The 22168-nt window shown below is 47.6% G+C and overlaps 1 protein-coding gene across 1 annotated transcript; it reads right to left on the bottom strand.

The window, feature by feature from the left end:
- Positions 1 to 510: 510 nt before the first annotated feature.
- Positions 511 to 21662, bottom strand: rnf139 (ring finger protein 139). Its single transcript, XM_080010210.1, has 8 exons — positions 21382 to 21662; positions 19151 to 19806; positions 11040 to 11187; positions 9875 to 9981; positions 9448 to 9699; positions 5341 to 5574; positions 4177 to 4380; positions 511 to 3567 (listed from the first exon to the last, which is right to left on the bottom strand). Exons 1-8 carry the CDS (start codon positions 21542 to 21544, stop codon positions 3202 to 3204), a joined length of 2130 nt encoding a protein of 709 aa, XP_079866336.1. The 5' UTR covers positions 21545 to 21662; the 3' UTR covers positions 511 to 3201.
- Between the last annotated feature and the right edge of the window lie 506 nt (positions 21663 to 22168).

Below are 22168 nucleotides of genomic sequence, written 5' to 3'. Positions count from 1 at the left end.
AATGTCAATTAAAAGTTTCGTTTGTTTGTTTTTGTTTTTTAAATCGTTACCATTTGATATGAGTCTAAATATCAGTTATTACACGTTTGGCTCGAACGGCGCCCGAACAGGGTACCGAGCGGTGAAACAGCGCCACCTCAACCGGTCCTGAATCTGTTTTCCTGCCGCGAGCCTCCGGATCCGTAATTTGTTTTTATTTATGTTTTGCTCAAAATAAGTCGGCTTTTCTGATGTTACCAATTGAACCTGGCGCAGGTCGCTTTGAAAACTACCCCAAAATATGACTGTAGGATGGTGTAGCAGTGTGTATGCGGTAAATGTACACGTGTGTCTAATACAGCAAACTCTTTTTGCATGTGGTGTTTCCAGAGTTTGACATAAAACTTTAAATATGAACGACTTAAGTGCACGTGTCGTGAAAAGCAATAAAGATTATTTTATTTACATAAATCTCTTTTTAAAACAAAATGCAAAAATAAACCGCTTTCACCTTTTTAAAAAAGCCTCCGCAACTATCAAACCCAATAATTATTATAATAATAATAAAATAATAATAATAATAATAATAATAATAACAACAATGACAATGACAACAATCATCAGCACCCTTCATCGCCAAGAAAAACCCCAAAAATTCAAATCTCGGCTTTTCATTCTTTCGCTGGAAAAAAAAGTCTGTTTGGAATTACATTTCCCACCAAAAGTAGTAAAAACAACAAAGTGGGATCCTATGGAAGCCGACGAGACGACGGGCAAACTTTTTGAAACTTTCCAAATTGAGCTCCGTCCTGCACCCGAAAAAATACGGCCCGACACCAAATCTTCCACGGCTCCGCAAAGAGGACGTTTGGACGGCGTCGGAGAGCCCGAATCCCGAAAATTGGAGAGAGTCCAGCCGGAGGTTTGGCTCCAACCCTTCACCGCTCCAATTCAATCCAACGCAACTTAAGTCATCTTTGTCGACGCGACCAAAGCAAATGGAAAACAGCAACAAAAGAAAACTGAAAACTAGAAACGGTCCGTTCCAACGGTCCGGTCCGGCTGTTCTGGTCCGTTCCAAAAGTCCGGTCCGGTCCGTTCCGACGGTCCAGTCCGGTCTGTCCGTTCCGACGTTCCAGTCCGACCCGGTCCGTCCGTTCCACCGGGCCCATCTGCTGTTTCCCCGACCGCACCACACGTCGTCTGCTTCGCCCAAAGGACGCCGGGCGCGGACGCGGCCTTTTCCTTTTGGAAATTTGAACTGATTGGGGTTTTCATTTTTGTATTTCAGTGTTTTTTAACAGACACCTCGGCTCCTGCAGTCACCCAAACCCAAGCACATCCTGTCCTTTTGACTGGAGGCCGCTCGGGGGAACGCCGAGGGCAGCTCGAAGACGTTTCCAGAGCGCACGCACGCACGGGGGGGGACATAACTTCACCCGGAACTTTCTCGCCTGTGTCAAAATGGCAGAATATTTTGTTGACCAATTTTTAATTATCTTAAATTACCCGACATGTTTGACGCGGATCCAGTTCAGGAGCTTTAATCCATTTCTGTTGGGGCAGATTGTCGGCGTTTTAGCAGCTCTGGGCTCCGAAAAAATGATTCATAATTATTATTAATATTTCTTAATATTCTATAAGTCGTTGTATTATGTTATAAATTCTTATACCTTATTTTTATGTTGTTGAAACAGTGTGGCTACTTTTAAAATTCTTGCATTATATACATTTAATATTATTAATAATATAGATTTTTATTATATGAATTTACTTTTCATCTTGTTGAAACAGTGTCGCTACTTTAAAATAAGTTAAAAGAAAATGCACAAACACCACATTTTATTTATCTTTGGAACTACATTTTTTTTCTCCTAATTTCTGGATATTATTCTGGCATATTTTTGGAAAAACAAATTTTTGCGGCTACTTCTGAACAATTTCTCCTTAACAGGGTATTTCTCACGTTGATCTCAATATAAACCACATTTTTTTTTTTTACTTTGATTATTAAAATTTTCCCCTGCCTGCTCCTGTGTTTCCAGCCAATAATAATAATAATAATAATAATAATAAAAAAAAAAAAAAAGAACAATAGTAATAAATATAATAAAATAATACTTATAATAATAATACTTGTAATAATAATAAATAAAGCTGCAGACAGCAATACACAGGGTCCAGTTTAGTCATTTTAGGTAGGTATTGCAGTTTTCCCGAGTTCTGTGAAACGCAGCAAAAGTTACAAAACTTCCAAACACCGTGCACTTACGTCTGCATGTTGCTCCTCTGGCGTTCGGTTTAAATATCCCCTAAGACAGTGTTTTAACAATTACCGTCGTTCCTGCCTGACGCGGCGCCGAGTTTCCGTGGGTTTTCCCCAAACGCAACGCGGGTTTCAGCTTTTCATAATCTGCTTCAAACGCAGCCCCCGGCTCAAGCCGCCCGCCCTGACGTCGTACCAACACCACGCGGCCGGAGGGGAACGGCTTCTGGCCGGACCCGACGTGTCGCGTCTGAACCGCCCCGGCTCTAACGAGACCTCAGCCATGTCCGCGTGTACTGCTGCTGTCCATTCCCAGACACGTTCAGCCCGTTTGGCCGGGCCCCGAACAGACACGGCTGCAGGCAGCGACGCCGGGGTCCAGCAGGGTCGTGTCAGGTGCCTGCTCTTCTTCGGAGCCGACCACGCCTCCAGGTGCGTCGGCCAATAGGATGAGGGGCGGTGCGGACGGAGAGGCATCGGATCCTCGCCGACGCCCGATCTGACGTGGTGACCATCGTGAAAAAGGCATCAAACACACCATAGTTTCGTGAAGTGATTATTATTATTGTTACTGTTATTATTATTAATAATAATAATAATAATAATAATAATAATAATCACTTCATCACTGATCAGTACTTTCACAGGAAGTGAGTGACGTACGTTGTGATTGGCCGAGGCCCCAGTGGGTGGAGCCCACCATTTATTTTTATTTTTATTTTTTTCAACATTTTCTATCTCATTCAAGGGACCGTTCCACATTGACGCGAGGGCCTCGTTTGGGCCCCCAGCCACCGATTGAGCAGCCCCACCCACACCAAACCTCCCGGAAAGTTTTTTCTTTTTTCATCCAAAAACAAAACAAATTAAGAAGCTGAAACTGTTGTTTTTTTTTTTTCCTTTTCTTTGTTTTTTTTTTTAACTTAAATATATATTATTCTCTCCATCCCTCCCTCTCAAGTGGCGTCGGAGTCGTCGTGGTATTCTTGTTCTGCCGCCGTGCCGCCGCTTTGCGTCCACTCGTCCTCATCGTACTCGATGCTGTCGTTGTCCTCCTGCAGCTCCGCCCCACCGGGCCCCACCCCTCCCTCCGAAGTGCCCTCCGTGTCCACTGGGGGCTGGTCGGCCAGCGGGGAAGGCTCTCCGTCCTCCTCCTCCTCCTCCTCCTCCTCTTCCTCCCCCCTGTCCTCCTCCTCCTCTTCCCCCCCGGGGGGATCCTGTGGAGGGGGTCCAGCGTAGCCCCCGTTGTTGTTGGAGAAGGGGGCGCGGTCGTGGGCGTCGTCATCCACGTAGACCCTCTGGTGGCACATGGGGCAAGTGTCCTGGAGGGGGCGGGGTCAATATATTATCGTTATGAAGCTTTTGTAATAATGACATCATCATACAATAACAAAACAACAGACACACTGAAAATTGCATCGCTCTAATTTCCCAACAGCTAAGCTAGCTGATGCCATCTGCAGCCATGCCTCTGGCTAACACGGTTAGCATAAGACGCTGGAAGGTGGATTTCCAAACAGCTAGGCTAGCTGATGCGATCTGCCACTAGCCTCATGAAATAAGGGAAATCCACCCTCCAGTGTCTCATGCTAAATGTGTTAGCCCGATGCATGGCTGCAGATGGGTTCATCTAGCCTAGCTCATGTGAAATTAGGTAAATCCAATTCCAGTGTCTCAAAAGCCAAGTTATTTAAAACATATCTGCGAGATAAAAACATTAAATCAAAATCCTTGTTTTAAATGCTGCGACATTCTGCACAACTGTTTTTGATGAAAACACGTCTGATCAATAACGTAACGTAACGTCATTCAATATGACCATTGCTGCACAACTTCCAAAATGTCCTTTAAAATTTTCAAATTCAATTCGGACATGTAAACAACACAAATGACCCCTATCTGTATGTATCGGGGAGTTTTGGGGCCCCTACCTGGATGTAGAGCCACTTGCGGAGGCACAGGGCATGGAAGTAGTGGTGGCAGGGCGTGACGCGTGCCGAGCTGCTGAACTCCTGGTAACAGATCGCACATACGTCCTCGATCTCCCGCAACCGCGCCCCCCGAGCCTCCGGCAGCGAGTTGATCTTCTTCACGGCCGTGCGGCGGTTGATGAACGTCTTCCAGCCGTTCTTGGCCTGCAGGAGGCAGCAGAGAGCTTCAGAACACTGAAACTCGTTACAACACTGTAACTGTTTGCAACACTGTAACTGTTTAACACTGTAACTGTTTAACACTGTAACTGTTTAACACTGTAACTGTTTGCAACATCGTAACTGTTTAACACTGTAACTGTTTAACACTGTAACTGTTTAACACTGTAACTGTTTAACACTGTAACTGTTTAACACTGTAACTGTTTGCAACACTGTAACTGTTTAACACTGTAACTGTTTAACACTGTAACTGTTTAACACTGTAACTGTTTAACACTGTAACTGTTTAACACTGTAACTGTTTAACACTGTAACTGTTTAACACTGTAACTGTTTAACACTGTAACTGTTTAACACTGTAACTGTTTAACACTGTAACTGTTTAACACTGTAACTGTTTGCAACATCGTAACTGTTTGCAACCTTCACAACATTATTATTGTTATTGTTCAACAAATTTTCTCAGAATTATTCAGGCTAAAACTATTTTAAAGCCAAGATAACCATACTATCAAACTTGTGGTCTAGTGATGTAAAGGTTGCTGGTTGGATCCCAGGCTCCTCCTGCTAGCATGCTGTAGTGTCCTTGAGCAAGACACTTAACCTCTAATTGCTTCTGATGGCTGCGTCCGTCGGTGATTGAACAACTGTAAGTCGCTTTGGATAAAAGCGTCTGCTAAAAAAAAAAAAAAAAAAAAAGAAGTGAAAATGAAATGAAAAGAATCATATTTAAATATATATATATAAATATATATATATATATATATATATATATATATATATATATATATATATATATATATATATATATATATATTTTTTCCTTTTCTTTTTTTTTTTTAATTTAGCCGTCTCTTATAACAAACCGCCGTTCAGTGTATTTCACGCACTCCCCTACGTGCTGTTTCCACTGTGTGGTGGCGTGGTCCGCCGCGGCCCTACCTGCAGGTAGATGTTGAAGTAGGCGTGCAAGCACATCATGCAGGCGCGGATCTTGCTCCCGGACTCAAACATCATGGTGTAGGCGCCGTTTCCGAACATGATGACGCCGAACAGGAACTCGATGACGTTTCCCGTGGAGCGCACGTAGTACACATAGTCATCCAGCTTCTCCCATAGCACGTTGTAGAAGCCGTCCACCATGAAGAGCACGTACACCGTCAGAGACACCACCACCTAGTGGTCGGAGGGAGACACTGCGGTTACCATGGGAAACGCAGCCAACCTCACGACTCTTACGTCGAATCTTGACATCGTCCTTAATTTATTCAACATTTTGTGACACACAGAGTGCTGGAAATATGTATTTAGGTATTTAGGTTGTATTGCTGAAATTGTACTCAACTGCAAGTAAAACTACTGATGTAAAATTAGTACTAAGTAAAAGTACAAAGTAGTGGTCCTCGCTACTCAAGAGTAGATTTGGGAGGTCGGCCTAAAAATTATAGCACGGTACAATTTGAAGCCCAGACGGTAACGGTATATATCACGGTATACTGGTTTTTCTTAAAATTTCAATATAAATGCTTATAACTTGTTTCCGTCCTCTGTGACTTTTGATAATCGTAATTTAATGAATTTGATTAAAAAATTGAAATGTATTTCAATATATAAAAATATAAATAATCCACGTCAAGGTTTTAGTTAAACTCGACAGCTAACGAGCTAGCATTATCTTTGGCATGGGTTTCCTATTGTTCCCTATGGGTTGGACGGCTAGAAGGGCTAACAGAGCTAGCGATGGAGCTGGAGAACAAGATATAGAGCGGGGAAACAACACCTCGTAGGTGTCCAGTGACTGCAGATGCTATTGCTTCCCAGCTCCTGAAAAATGGTCGCTTCCCTGATGCGGACAAAAACTTCGCACAACTGACATCGTGTGAGGTATCATCCCTCTCCAGAGCAGCCAGCGCTGATGCTAATCTCTCAGGAGACTTCACAGCAGCCGAGCTAAAGGCAGCAATTAAAAAACTGAAGCTGGGCAAATCACCAGGTCGAGACAATATCCACCCAGAGTTTGTTATGCACCAAAGTGAAAGAACATCTCAATGGCTACGCACATTCTTCTCATCATGCTTCCGGAGGTCCAAGCTCCCGAAGACCTGGCGCCGTGCTTCCATCATAGCCTTGCCAAAGCCGAACAAACCCGCCGAAGACCCGAAGTCCTACAGGCCCATATCCCTGCTCTGTGTCCCGTACAAGATTCTGGAGAGGCTGATCCACAGCCGCATTGAGCCAGTGGTGGACCCTCAACTCCCACCGGAACAAGCCGGCTTCCGCAGAGGCAGGTCAACGGTGGACCAGGTAACGCTACTCACCCAGGACATCGAGGACAGCTTCCAAGATAATGAGAAAGCTGGAGTAGTATTCCTGGACCTGACAGCCGCTTATGACACCGTGTGGCACCGTGGACTACACCTGAAACTGTTGAGAACAATCCCGGACCGGCACATGGTGAGATTTATTATGGAGATGCTATCTAACCATAGCTTCATCCTACAAACCAGCGATGGCCAGACCAGCAGGCTCAGAAGGCTGAAGAACGGTGTCCCGCAAGGCTCTGTCCTCTCTCCAATGTTATTTAACATCTATATTCACGACCTGCCAGACACAACATCCAAGAAGTACGGCTATGCGGACGACCTGGCCATCATGCTTCGATGCCCAACATGGAACACTATGGAAGAAGGCCTCAACCGAGACATGGGCATCCTGGCAGACTACCTCCAGAAGTGGCACCTTCAGCTCAGCATGGGCAAAACAGTGTCTGCAGCTTACCACCTCTACAACCGGGAGGCAAGAAGGGAACTGGACGTGCATGTTGGCAACATCCGCCTGGAGTTCCAGCAAGCCCCCAAGTACCTCGGCGTATGCTTGGACCGGACGCTGTCCTACAAGCAGCACCTGGATGAAGTGAAGGCCAAGACAACCGCAAGGGTCTCGCTCATCCGCCGCCTTGCAGGCTCGACTTGGGGAGCTTCCCCCCAGACCCTACGCATATCCACGCAAGCCCTGGTCCTACCCGTAGCGGAATACTGTGCCCCTGCCTGGAGCAGAAGTCCACATGCGAACAAGGTGGATACTGTCATCAACAGCGCCCTCCGGATAGTAACTGGTTGTCTGAAACCCACCCCTGTGTCCTACCTGCCAGTCCTAGCTGGTATCGCCCCACCCAGTCTCCGACGGGAAGCAGCTACCCTCGCCCTGGCAAGGAAAGCCCAGAAGAACGACTGGCACATCCTACACAAAGCCACAACAACACCGGCACCACCATGCAGGCTCAAGTCTCGCCATCCCTACAACAAGGCAGCACAAGAGATGCTACAGTCGATCCCTGACGACTTGTCCAAGGACGCCTGGCTGGCAGCATCCTGGAGACAATCGTGGGAGTCAGCTGCGCCCTCCCGCATCCAACGATACATCCGGGACCCAGGAGGAGGTGTAAAAGGAGAAGACATGCCACGCCACCTATGGACCTCGCTGAACCGCCTGCGTACTGGCGTCGGGCGCTTCAAGTCCTCTCTAAAGAAGTGGGGCCTATCCGACAGTGCGTCATGTGAGTGTGGCGAACCTGAACAGACTGCCGAGCACATAATCACCAGCTGCCCCCTATACAGCCCACCCTCAGAAGCTGGCCTTTTTGACCTAGGACTGGAGACGAGGGCGTGGCTATATGACACTGAGTTGGCCATCTGATGATATACGAAAGAAGAAGAAGCGGGGAAAACACCCTTGCCACGACATAAACCCGCAACAAAAGCCACCGCACACAGCCCCGCAAGTAGCCCCCCCCGACAGTGAGACAGTGTGTCGTACACACACACACACACACACACACACACACACACACACACACACACACACACACACACACACACACACACACACACACACACATATATATATATATATTATGCAATCTTATTACTATGAGGGAGTGGGGGGAGGGAGGGACTATGTGGGCGCTGCAGCGGTGTGTGTGTTTGTCAACTCGCTGTCGGACAGAAGAGAAAGTGCAGCTGGCACTGGTATATCAATAGTGCGGAAAAGTCGCTGTCTGATCTGTGTGTATGTGCTTAACATATTTGCAAAATTGAAGATGTAAACTTTCATTCACTGAAGCTTGAACTCGGTAAACATGTTAAAAATGCTTCTAAAAAAGCCGTCCTCCGAGCAGGGTAAAGGTGGATGTGCCTTGCCTTAAGTGTGTGGCGCCGTCCGGGTGTGGCGGCAGAAGCCAAATGTTGTCATAATGCCTGAATGGTTCCATCATGCAAGTTTTCCGTCAGCACACTTTTTTAGTTTTAAATAAAATACTTTTTTTTGTGTGCCCCGTGATTGGCTCAGAGACAGAGGGCGGGACATCCGATGACGCTTAGGGAGCACCAAAGCAGTACCTTTTAGGGTTCCTGGACAATATTTGTCATTGTTTTGGGTTGTTAATTGATTTTCAATAAACTAACATTTGCATAAAGCAAGTATATTTGTGCACTCTGATGTTGATAAGTATGTTGAGACCAATGTTGAGTACTCAGTTCTTTTATATATGTTTAATGTATTACATGAATGTATGTATTAAATATCCCTTCAAGGTAGATTTTGAAGATAAACAATGTGCTTTGAATTTGCCATTCACGCGATTAACTGGACAATCATGTGATTAAAAATCTTAATTGACAGCCCTAATATTTTTCACACACAGATCCCGCCTTGGACCCCTGACGACATCAGACCCCAAGACCCCACCTTGGACCCTCCCACCTTGGACCCCTGACACCGCCCCCCCCAGACCTCAACTTGGACTTCCAGAACCTGCCTTGGACCCCTAACCCCTTCACACCCCAGACCCCACCTTGGACCCCTGACCCCCTCAGAAACCCTGACACCGCCTTGGACCACCAGAGCCCACCTTGGACCCCCCCCCCCCGAGAACCCCAGACACCCCCCCTGGACCTCCAGACCCCGCCTTGGACCCCTGAACCCCTTAGAACCCCAGACACACCTTGGACCTACAGACCCGTGGACCCCCTCAGCCCCCCCGTGCCTCACCTTGAGGCAGAGTTCCACGCAGAAGGCGGTGACAGCGAACAGCCAGGTGTTGAGGGCGTAGTGGTGCCACAGGGCGTGGCACAGTGCCACCGGCAGGACAAACAGTGCCAGCGATACCAGCAACACCGGCAGGTGGCGCCGCACTGACGACACGTGCGACGCGCTGAGCGCCATCAAGACCGGGTCCGTCATGCCGTGGATGAAGTGCAAGATGGCCGTCAGCAGGAGGCACATGTTCCTGCTCAGACGCACCTGAAAGAACACCACGTTAGACTGGATCATAGACAGTTTAGATAAGGTCATAACCAGTTAGACTAGATTATAACCAGTTGGACCATATAAATATCATTGCACAGATTATATTTTTAAAACGTGACTGAATTTTCGGCTCAGAAACGTATGGTTAATTAAACAAAGGGCGACTCACCAGGCGCTCCTCGGGGTCCAGGCCGCTGAGGCCGGTCTGCAGTGCCAGGATGAAGAACAGAACCGGGGCAACAAAACCCAGACGCTTATCCTCCTCCTCCGTGGAGCCTGAGGCAAGAACACAGACTTGGTACGACCCACACTTACTTGATTACTCACTTAAAAAAAAAAAAAAAAAAAAAAAAAAAGCTTAGAAAAACACGCATAGTTCAAAACACGCTTAGTAGGGATGCCACAGTGAGCACATCTTCCCACTGGTGCTGCATTTTCTGTCTCTGGGTAAAATAAAAAGTAAAACCAAACGGAGTACAATAAAATACATAAAAAAAAAAAAAAAAAAAAAAAAAAACCCCACAGTGTTCTCAATGTGTTATTGAGAGGAACGGCGATGAGCAGCGGATGGGGATCATTGCCACAAGTGACGCATGGAGAGGGAGACCGGTCCCGATCCAGAACCCTCCCATGATAGGTGAGATGTGACTCAGCAGACTGTGCCGTGCATGCACAAAGCGACACTTTCACTTAATTATTGTTAACACGCCTAGTATTTTACAAATTACTTTTTTTGCTCATGAACATGGACGCTGATACTCAGTCGGTTTTATTTCTATATCAGAAAAATGACAGTGGGCAGGTAATCTAATGGGTGTATGCCTGAACAGCATGTAACACCGGTAACCACGGCAACCCTAATGCTTAGTAAACCACACTTAGTAAAACTTAGTTCAAAACACACATGTTTCTTTTAGCCAATGTTTTGGCAACTTTCGTCCTTTTATTTGCTAATTTAATGGTCTGTCTTGTCAACTCGGCAAATAATTAACCTGTGCTGAAAACCTGGTGTGTTGCCACTGACAATGATCACTTCTTGTGTCACTTCTCTGTATAATTTACTTCCTGGTGAAATCCCACACGCTGTTTATTTTATTGGATAGTCCTCGCTTTTGGTGAACCAGGTGGCTTTGATGTCACAATGAGCAATGTCACACTGAGCTGATCAGAAACGTAATGAGAGATGGAGACTTTCTACATCGGCGTTGGAAATTATACTTTGTAAAGCACACTTAGTGAAGTGTAAAATGCGCTTAGCAAAGCGCACTTAGCAAAAGGCACTGAGCAACAAACATTTTCTGAAGCACAGTTTGCAGGGCACACTTAGAAAGTACCTATGAAGGCCAGGATGCTGAGGCCCAGGTAGTGGGCCAGTGAGGAGATGACGGCGCTCATCCCCAGCACGGTGAGCGTGGAGTCACAGCCCGAGATGATGAGGTTGCTGGACAGCTCCCACAGCACCTCCCAGCTCAGCAGGGAGCCCTGCCAGAAGCACGGAGACCACATTGTCAATCAAATCAAAATACATGCCTTTAAAAACAAAATCAATCCAATAAAATCAATCTTTGAATACAAGCAGGGTTTTTCGTGTATCTAAATGTCTTCGACGGGCCGCCTAAGTGTTTTTCAAACCGCCTCAGCCACCTCTGTGAAATTGCCCTGTAGATACAACCATAGGCGGTTTGTGTATTTATTGGTGCACTGTGGCTGTCCCGCCAGCTGATGCCGGACTGTTAGGCTATGGTTACCGTACACGCAGTACCAGAAGAAGACTGTGGTGCTGCAGCATGCTTCACAGCCCTCAAAGCCCCAGATATTACCGCCACAGTAGACTGAAGAAGTTTATTTGTCACATACACGTACATACAAGCATACATATATGTCGTGAAATGACATTTAAAAGCTTTCCCACTACATGTACCACATGCAATGTAAACACTAACAGGAAAATACGACAACAAACAGCAGCACGCCCCGACGGACCCATCGCAAGCAACTATTATACACAGACTACTAATAATAACAATAAACTGGTTAGGTGCTGTTCACCAAACCCGTCAAGTGTTGTTCTGACTGATCCATGGACATCACGAGAAAAAGAACAATTTAGGATTTGGTTTCTAGAAGAGCCAGACGTGAGGAAGAATTAGCAAGGCAACCCAGTCAATCAAAACAACATCCATCTTTCTACTTCACACACTTGTGTATTTCAGAATCAGAATCAGAAATACTTTAATAATCCCAGGGGGAAATTACTTTTGTTACAGCTCCAAATCTACATACAACATATTTACATACAACATATTTACATACAACATATAATAATTATTAAGAAACATATTTATATATAAATATATATATAAACATATCTATATACACATGGTAAAGTGTAAAATGTGCAGTTAAAATGTGCAAAAAGAAGAAGGTGCAGAAGTGGAAGTCCGTGTTTTGAGGTCAGGTTACAGTGTCTGACTCTCTGAGGGAGGCGTTGTAGAGATTGATGACCACAGGCAGGAATGATTTCCTGTGGCGCACTGTGGTGCATCTGGGTAAGAGGAGTCTTCTGCTGAAGGTGCTCCTCTGCTGGGCCAGTGTGTCGTAGAGAGGGTGTGAGACATTGTCCAAGATGGACTGAAGCCTGGACAGCATCCTCCTCTCTGCCACAGTCGTCAGGGTGTCCAGCTCCTCTCCTACGACATCACTGGCCCTCCTGATTAGTTTGTTTAGTCTGTTGTTGTCTGCGACCCTCAGCCCACTGCCCGAGCATGTGACAGCCAAGAAGATGGTACTGTCCACAACAGACTCATAGAACATTCTCAGCATCGTCCGGCAGATGTTAAAGGACCTCAGCCTCCGTAGGAAGTAGAGTCGGCTTTGGCCCTTTTTGTAGACTGCCTCGGTGTTTCTGGTCCAGTCCAACTTGTTATTGAAGTACACCCCCAGGTACTTGTACTCCTCCACAGTGTCCATAGGGACCCCCTGGATGGAAACAGGGGTCAAGGGTGTTTTTGCCCTCCTCAGATCCACTATGAGCTCCTTTGTCTTACTCACATTGAGCTGCAGATGGTTCAGCTCACTCCAGGTGACAAAGTTGCCCACAACAGTCCTGTATTCACTCTCATCACCCTTTTTAATACAACCAACTATTGCTGAGTCATCAGAAAACTTCTGAAGGTGGCAGGACTCAGTGCAATAGTTGAAGTCTGAGGTGAAGAGGATAAAGAGGAAGGGAGAGAGGACAGTCCCCTGTGGGGCCCCAGTGTTGCTGACTACTCTGTCAGACACACAGCTCTGTAGGCGTACATACTGTGGTCTGCCCGTCAGGTAATCAACAATCCAGGACACGATGGGGGCCTCCACCAGCATCGCAGCCATCTTCTCACCCAGAAGAGCCGGACGGATGGTGTTGAAAGCACCGGAGAAATCAAAGAACGTGACTCTCACAGTGCTCGACGGCTTGTCCAGATGAGTGTAGACTCTGTTCAGCAGGTAGATGATGCTGTCCTCAACTCCCAGGCGGGGCTGGTAGGCGAACTGCAGTGGATCAGTGAAAGGCCTGACCATAGGCCTTAGCCACTCCAGGACGAGCCTCCCGAAGGTCTTCATGATGTGGGACGTCAGAGCCACCGGTCTGTAGTCCTGAGGGCCGCTGGGACGCGGCGTCTTCGGCACAGGAACGAGGCAGGACGTCTTCCACAGCACAGGGACCCTCTGGAGGTGCAGGCTCAGGCTGAAGACTTGGCTGAGTACTCCACACAGCTGGGGGACACAGGCTTTATGCACCCTGGGAAATACACCGTCGGGGCCTGCAGCTTTGCTGGAGTGGAGTCTCGTCAACTGTCTTCTCACCAGGTCAGGCGTGAAGGACACTGTAGAGGTGACAGTTGGGGGAGGGGTGGGGTCCTCAGGTTGTGCAGGACATGGTGTAGAGCAGGGGGGAGGGGTGGAGTAGGTGGGTGTGAATTGAGGCGGTGAGGAGCAAACAAGGGGTCTGTAAGGAGGAGGAGTAGGGGGAGATAAAGTGGCAGTAGTTGTTGAGCAGCCAGCAGCAGAGACTTGTGGGGGATGGGCCGCAGTATCAAACCTATTGAAAAATAGGTTCAGTTCATTGGCCCGGTCCGCACGGCCCTCCAACCCCATGCCACCAGTCTTCTGGAACCCAGTGATGGTTCTCATGCCACTCCACACATCCCTCATGTTGTTTTGCTGGAGTTTTTTCTCCAGCTTCCTCCTATAACTGTCTTTTGTCTCATTGATTATAAGTTTGAGTACCCCCTGCACTCTCCTCACCTCATCACGGTTGCCATCTCTGAACGCCCTCTTCTTTTCGTTCAGGATGGCCTTAATGTCCTTAGTGATCCATGGTTTATTGTTGGCGTAACAGGTGACAGTCCGAGCAGGGACATTGCAGTCCACACAGAAGTTGATATAGTCCGTGATGCACTCCGTGAACTCATCATTGTCCTCCCCGTGGGGCTCACAGAGTGCAGGCCAGTCAGTCACTACAAAGCAGTCCTGCAGTGCCTCATAAGCCTCCTCCGACCACCTAACAGTCCTTGTGGTCGTAGGCTTCCTCTTCACCAGAGGCACATAGCAGGGTTTGAGGTGAACCGGGTTGTGATCTGACCTGCCCAGAGGGGAGAGAGAAGAGGAGATGTATGCATCCTTAATGTTAGCATACATCAGGTCCAGGGTCCCCTCCTCTCTGGTAGGACAGCTCACGTACTGTTTGAAAGTCGGCAGAACTCTGTTCATGGTGACGTGGTTAAAGTCTCCCGACATGATGATTAGGGCACTGGGGTGTTGAGTTTGAAGTTTGGAGATGGTGGTGTGTATGATGCTGCAGGCAGATGTTGGGTTTGCAGAGGGAGGGATGTACAGGACAACGATGATGACATGCGAGATCTCTCTAGGCAGATAGTATAGATGGAGTCCAACGGCCAGCAGTTCAGCATCCAGGGTACAGAGCTGTTCTTTAATGGTGATGTGACCAGGATTACACCATCTGCTGTTAAATAGGACGGCAAGCCCCCGGCCTTTCAGCTTACGGCTCTCGGTACAATCCCGGTCCGCCCGGACAGTGTGGAAGCCATCGACAGAGACGTTCTGGTCCGTAATGTCCCTTTGCAGCCATGTCTCAGTGAAACACATCAGACTGCACTCCCGGTACTCTGCGCGGCTCCGCATTAGCGCCGTTAGCTTGTCCATTTTGTTGCTGAGAGACCGTACGTTTCCCATAACAACAGAGGGGAGACACGGCTTAAATCTTCTCCTCTCCATAAGCCCGTCCCGTCTCGACCCTCCCCTCTTCCCCCGACGTTGCTTCCCTCCTCTGCATCCCCGGTGTGTTTTCTTCCAGAGTTCAGATGGTAGATCAGCTGGTCTGGCCACCATGCCGGCCGGCATTAGCGCGATCAGCTGTTCTCCGGAGTAAACAAAGGCAGCGTGTCCCGGTGGAAGCGGCATCATAAAAACAACACGAAAAAAATAAAAAAATATAAAAATAAAAAAAATCACGAAAACTCTCTAAAAAAAAACTTTGTTAGAGAGAGCAGGACTTCACAGAGTTAGAGTGGAAAACAAACAGAACGAACAAAAGAGAATAAAAGTTAAGAAAGTTAAAAAGCAGACTCAAAAGTAGGAGCAACGTAACAGGCTGCATGCAGCTTTCGCGCACGCACACTTCAAATGATTAAGTGATGATTTATTTCAGTCTGTTTTTTATATTTACGTGAGACATTTCTGTGTTTCTATGTAGCTTTGTAGCGGAGGTTTTTTTGTGTGTGGCAAATAACCAGCGAGTCAGAACATTGCAGCATTTCAGGATTAGTAGTCAACCGATATACGCTTTTCAATGACCGGTGCCGATATTTAGAGAGTGGCATTTAGATGGCCGATATATAACGCCCAAATCATGCTGTTGTTTTTTGTTTTTTTTTTTGCATCTGATAAAATACAACAATTTAATAATAACAAATGAGACACAAAATTGCTGAACTGAAATGAACATTTATTTAACACTAATGTTATTGTCTGCATTGTCCCTGTTTGCTTAAGTAGATCTGCACTCTGTCTGCAGTGCACTTCATTTAAATAGAAATCATTTAGAAGACACTTTTGTTAAATTGTTAAATAAGGTAAAATTATTATTTTGGTTAAAAATGTCACCAAATCCTAATTAATGTGAAATGATATTCATTTGTGTTTAATAATCCATTTTAAGTAAAACAAAAAAAAACAACTGAAAATACTGAGAAAAGCCTGCACTGTCCCTTTGAAAGTAAGAGTCGCCACTTGATGACGTCATCTCTCTGCTGCGCTCAGTCGGCACTGTGAGTGTGTGAGAGGAGGCGGGGCTATGTGGGCACTGCAGCGATGTGTAAGTCAACTCGCTGTCGGAGATTAGAGAGCGCGAGAAACTGGTATCGACAGTGCGGAAAATGAGTATTCAAAGAGTTTTGAATATCCAGAATCGACATGTATAGAAACATCTATATATTTGACAACACTAGTCTGCAGACATCTCTTTGTTTATCGGCCCCGTGAGCGCAGGCATCAGCCCATGCCGATTTTCTCAAAAAGCCAGATTTCGGTACGATTAATCGGCCGGCCGATTAATCATGGACCGCTATTAAGGATCACTCAGTGCGTTGAATATGAACCCAATACCAGATTCTGCTCAATAATTTGGGTTCCGGTAAGAATAGGTTTAAGGTCAGGGCTCGACATTGAGACTCGTCCGCATGTCCGCTCGCCCGGGACAAGTAGTAGGCAAGTGGAAAATAAATGTGATCTCCCGCTTTTTGAATAGAGGAGACGTTCTTTTGAAATTGATTTTTTTTTTTTTTTTTATGTTTGAATAGTTCGAATAAAACGTTCACATGCTTTTATAAATGTTTATTTGAGTAACTTCACTGTATTCCTTGCAGAAAGCGTCACAGTTTGATTATTTCAAGGCTCCGTCAGACGCTGAGCCACGCTCAAGACGACAATTGTTGAAAATTATAATAATTGTCTAAATCCCTGTTGGGTTTCCTTATTATTCTTTTTCAAAGGCCTCCATCTTCCATTTCAGTGAAGTCAATTTGGCTACCGCGCAGGTCAAACATCTCAGTCACTCGTCTGATGTGACCAACGAAGTGCCAAGTAACCCCCCCCACCCCCCGAAATCCACCTGGCATGAAAAGCTTCACGTCAAGTCCTGAAGACGGTGACAGGCGTTCAGAACGGGGCGAGCGGCGTCGCCGGGTGGCCTGGAGGACAAGGGGCTTGAAAAGCTCAAAGTCCGGCCCTGAAGGTGTTGACATGCTGTGTTTACATGTTCAGAATAGGGCGAGTGGCGTAGTCGGGATATTGACCTTGCTCCACCCTCCGGGTAATACCGGTTTACAATCCTCTCCGACACTTTCTTCATTGCGTCGCCATTTGGGTCCAGACAACTTAAATAAAATCAGGTAGAACCGTTTAAATAATTAACTCAGTTAACAGCAACACAAATGATTATTACCGTAATAAAGCACCTGCGCTCTGCCCCGTGTCCTTGACCGCAAAGTACGCACACGCTTATTTAATTCTATTGTTTTGCTTATTCAAGCAATTGTATTGCTTGTTCAAGTTCAAGAGATTATTTGTCACACACATACACATACAGTCATACATATATGCAATGAAATGTCATGACACCCGGTGATTACGCACAAGCTCGATAAGCTTGAAAAATACTCAAATGTGCGTAATCGACACGTTGTTAGTATTGTTGCTATGTTATCGGCCCACCAATATATCGGCCCGGCCCGAGTCAAAGCTGTGCAGTGGAAAGGCTGGACCACAGTCTGGATCCACCCGGGTGACGGCGTTCACACGCCGCGACAAGGTAACGACGGGGAAGAAAACCAGGCGGGCTCCCTCCCAGCTCCACCGGGTGGAGGCAATCCAGGTGAGTTGCGGCCACGAGCAATACCCGGAGCACTGTGATCGGATCACTCGCGTGCACGTAAGCGCACCGAATGATAACAATCGTTTATCATACAAATCAATCACTTCCGACGCTGTGTCTTTATACCTGCCACTTCAAAGCTTGTGAACTCTACTGTGGAGCAAGCAACCACTTTTCAAATCGAAACGCTAGAGGTGCGAGTCCCGAGGAGTCTCAAGATTCCATATTATTGCCACGTACTTGGGTCCCGATACGATTCTTTACGTCTTGCGATGCGATACTGCAATATATTATTGACAGCATTAAAAAAAGTTTCAAACACGTCTTATTTCCTCCGCTTCTAGAAAAACGCCATCATCACAGTGTCCGGAGCCGCCGAGCGACAGGCGAGGCCCAGTCTGCTCAGGTGCGCTCAGCAACGTTGGCTTGAAGCCCATGTTTGTCATGTGTGTCCATTCAAAGCTGAAAAGCGTCTCCAGCTCGATTTGACTCCGTACAGTTGACGTCGTCCGTACGCCTCCGCAGCGTTGAGTGAGTTGAGGCGTCGCTGCATTGTGGGAACTCTGAACGGCGTCTTCCGGACATGGAAGCGGCGTTTCCGCCGTTTCCTTGTCGGACAACTTTTCGAAAAAGCTCACCGGGCCCGAAAACATTTGACACCGAAACAAAGTTTTTTAAGTGTGTTCACATGAGTGTGGACACGGCGGATATCTCACCGCACTAAACGTCAATGGAACCATTATTGATACTTGGCGTCAGAGAATCCATACAATCGTGGGGGAAATCTAAAAATAAAATAAATAAATAAAATCACGATACTATCGTGTATCCCACCCCCCCTAAGAAATCAGGTAAACCATCTAATCCCTGTTTTGAGCCCAAATAAACCCTGATAAGAGCCATTAGAATAACAATGGCACAATCAAATGTCCAAAAATTCAGATTTCAAAAACATCAACAGCATCACTGCAACTTATTATTATTTACAACCAAGATGTCCACAACTCTGGCATGAACTCAACACGGTCTTTATGGTCATTAATTGATCGCCCGTCCATCAAACTGTCATAAAGTAATGACCTTGAATTCTTTGGAGAAACATTCTTCCGTTTGGCCACGGTCCTACGTCAGGGTCCCGTCCCCTTCTCCCATTTCATTTTCCAATTAAGTTTCACTGAATTCCGGTTCTACCTTTAAAAAAGCAACAAACAGCTTCGAGTCCGATCTTTTTGCAGATCGTCAGCCTGTTTCAAATCGCCATACTCATACACCCCCCCACTCCAGCCCCACTTTGTTTAACTCTGCAGTTGGTACAAGGGTCCAACGTCAAACCCCAACGCTGCTCGAAGCACCGCTTGTGCAATTTAAACAACCCCCCCCCCTAAAAAAACCTTCCCCGCTATTTAATCAACAAATATTTACATTTTGTAAGTAAGATTTCACTCGGTCATCACTTTAGACACTTCCCTGGTTCGGACAGCTCCGCACTGCCCTCTCACGGTGTCCTACCTGTGCGTCGGCTCCGCCCCCCGGGGGACTGCCGGCGGGGTCGCCCTCCTCCCTCCTGGCGGCCCGCACCACGTAGAGCAGGATGAGCGCCTGCGTCGCGATGCGCGTCATCCAGAACATGCGCAGCACGTCGGGGAAGCGGATCCTCTTCCAGGTGTCCTCCAGCAGCAACTGCAGGCCGTAGATGCGGTACATGTGGCGCAGCAGCAGGTAGACATAGCGGCACGAGTAATAGAGGCCGCGCAGCCGCAGCGCCAGGCAGGCGGCGCCGTGCAGCGCCAGCGCCGCGCCCGACAGCACCGCCAGCGGCCGCCTCACGTCGGCGGGCAGCCCGGCCAGCGCCCCCCACAGCGGCAGCATCACGTCCGCCACCACCAGCGCCGCCAGCACCGAGTGCAGGTCCAGCAGGAAGGTGTGGGCCACACCCAGCGCCAGCTGCACGGCCCCCACGCCCAGCCACATGGCGGGGCCGCTGCGGGGAAGCAGGCGCAGGCCCAGTGCCGCCTGCTGGTAGGCGCCGTGGAAGTCGGTGTGCGCCGCCGCGTAGTAGTTGACCAGGACGGCCATGGCGCCGAGCATCACGGCCAGGGACAAGGTGTAGAACCTGATCAAGGCCTTCTGGGACAGGACCAGGACCACGCCCGACAGGAGGACGCCTGGGGAGAGGGGAGTACAGACCATGTACAGACCACGTAGAGACAATTAGCAAAGATGAAAAAAAGCTTCAAAGTCTGAAAGAAAATACAATACGGAAAATAAAATAGGCAAATACCAAAAGCTTAATAACAAAATATACAAAAAATATTTAAAAATATATTCTAGGCTCAGGATAAGTTAAAAAGTTAAAAAGAGGACATCAACTATGAGTCAGTATCAGGTGGTAGGATGTATCGACTGCAGGTTAGTGCAGTATAAGTGGAAGGAGAGGTGGTGATGATGATGATGGTTCCACAAAGTCCTATTGGAACAGGCTGATAAGGTGAGTTATTACCAACTGCAATGAATCCAACGACAACTTTGTAAACACAACTGCAGGTGAGAGCAGGGGAGTATGACGTCATACACGGAGGTGCAGCTACACGTCGGGACTTATTTGGACACAAGGGAAAATACACGGAGTCATTCTCTCAACCGTCGACGCCTCAATTTAGAAATCCTCCACTCGAACGTGAGACTATGTGTTGCCTTTCGGGACCAAATGATGGTTTGAAAAACAACCTGGATTTTTAAGCCTTTTTAAAAGGACGCGGCGGGCACGTCTCCGGTCCGACCCTTACGTAATCAGCGCGTTCGTGTCCCTGTACGTTGACTTGAAAACATATCGACTCTGTCGCGGGGCCTTCATAGCGTGACGTAATAAACAGATTAGATAGGGGATGGTAGCTCAGGAGGTAGAGCTGGTGGTCTAGTGATGTAAAGGTTGCTGGTTGGATCCCAGGCTCCTCCTGCTAGCATGCTGTAGTGTCCTTGAGCAAGACACTTAACCCCTCATTGCTCCTGATGGCTGCGTCCGTCGCTCTTTGAATGATTGTAAGTGGCTTTGGATAAAAGCATCTGATCAATGTAATGTAATGTAATGTAAACACGGTTGCCAGACCGTGGCTGCTTTGACGGAACGGGGGGAAAACGCGGCCTCGGGCCCCTTCACCAGCACGGCCGGCGGGTCGCTTGTGCTGCGTTCGAGTCACGTGGGAAACACGGCGTGACACGCAACAACAACTTAGAAGTGACCTCAGCCAAACAGTCGCACCCGCCATGGAGGAGTTTAAGTCGACGTTCAGTCAAACATCCATCAAAAGGTGACGGTGCAGATGCTATGATACATAACATTATTTAAATAACAGAGCACTGTATTGTGGACGTGGTGCATCGTATGTTTACACATGCTTATCTTTATCTCTACTAAATAGAGAAAATAGGAAGTCATCTATCCATTTCTCTACGTAACGTATATATATCTAATTCAAATGTACCTGTATATTACATTACGTGTATTTTATTATACATATATCACTACATACGTATGTGTTGTGTTTACAATATTTTTTATTTGGCTTTACCGGCTCGGGATTGGAGCTCGGAGTTCCCAACGCTTCCGCGGGACTTGAACGCAGCACAAATCCGGCTTTCACCGATAGGCCGAAACAGAAAGACCCGGAACGAGGTGCCCGACAGCCCGGGACGAGGTGCCCGACAGACCGGGGCCTCCGGCGCCACTCCAAGCCTCTTACCCAGGACTCTGACGAACATCCTCCCCGCCGTGCCGGCCCACCCGGCGCCAGGTTCATAGTACGAGTTAAAGATGGCGTCGATAATGAAGATGCAGGGCACTCGGAGCGCCACGTCCAGCACAGCCACCGCCTGCTGGCCCATCCGGACCTGGGCGGACGCCATGCGGGTTCCGGGCGCAGGGACGCGGGCCTGGAGGACTCCGTCTCCCCCGTGTACGGGCTGAGGAGCAGACGTTACTGCGCCGGGGCTCCGCGGCCCGCCATGTCCGCTCCGCCGCGCAGCCGGGTGTGACGCAAGACCCGGGGACGAGCCGTTCACTGCGAACGAACGAGGAGTTTGGGAGTCGGCCCTCCGGACGGTTCGCAGAGTCCGAATCCGGGTTCGTTTTGACTCAGTCAGAGAGAGAGAAACTGAAAATACTGAAGATTAAATAAATGTGGGAAAAAGGTGAATGTATTCAGTATGATCGATACAGAGTGTGACCGGTTCACACTTTAAAATTCACCGAAACAAATGACTGTGGAGCGAACTGAATCGGCCGAATCAAACGAGCGGAGAGCGGCCAAGTTGAACGACTCTTTTTTTCCTCTTCTTCTGTACATTCCATCACTGCGCGTGGGGAAACCCTGACCCGCGGAGCCACGCCCCCCGTGACAGGCTGACGGGGGGGCGTGGCCAAAGGGGCGCGGCCTTGACGGTCACCTGTGCGTCGTGCTGAGATTGCATGTGCATAGATTAATAATTTTTTATTATAATTCATATCTGTTATAAATGACGTATGTCTTT

This window comes from Zeus faber (genome assembly GCF_960531495.2).
Source record: "Zeus faber genome assembly, chromosome: 1".
NCBI classification, from domain to species: domain Eukaryota; kingdom Metazoa; phylum Chordata; class Actinopteri; order Zeiformes; family Zeidae; genus Zeus; species Zeus faber.
The sequence above is the reverse complement of the archived record's forward strand: the minus strand, read 5'-3'. Positions and strand labels throughout refer to the sequence as shown.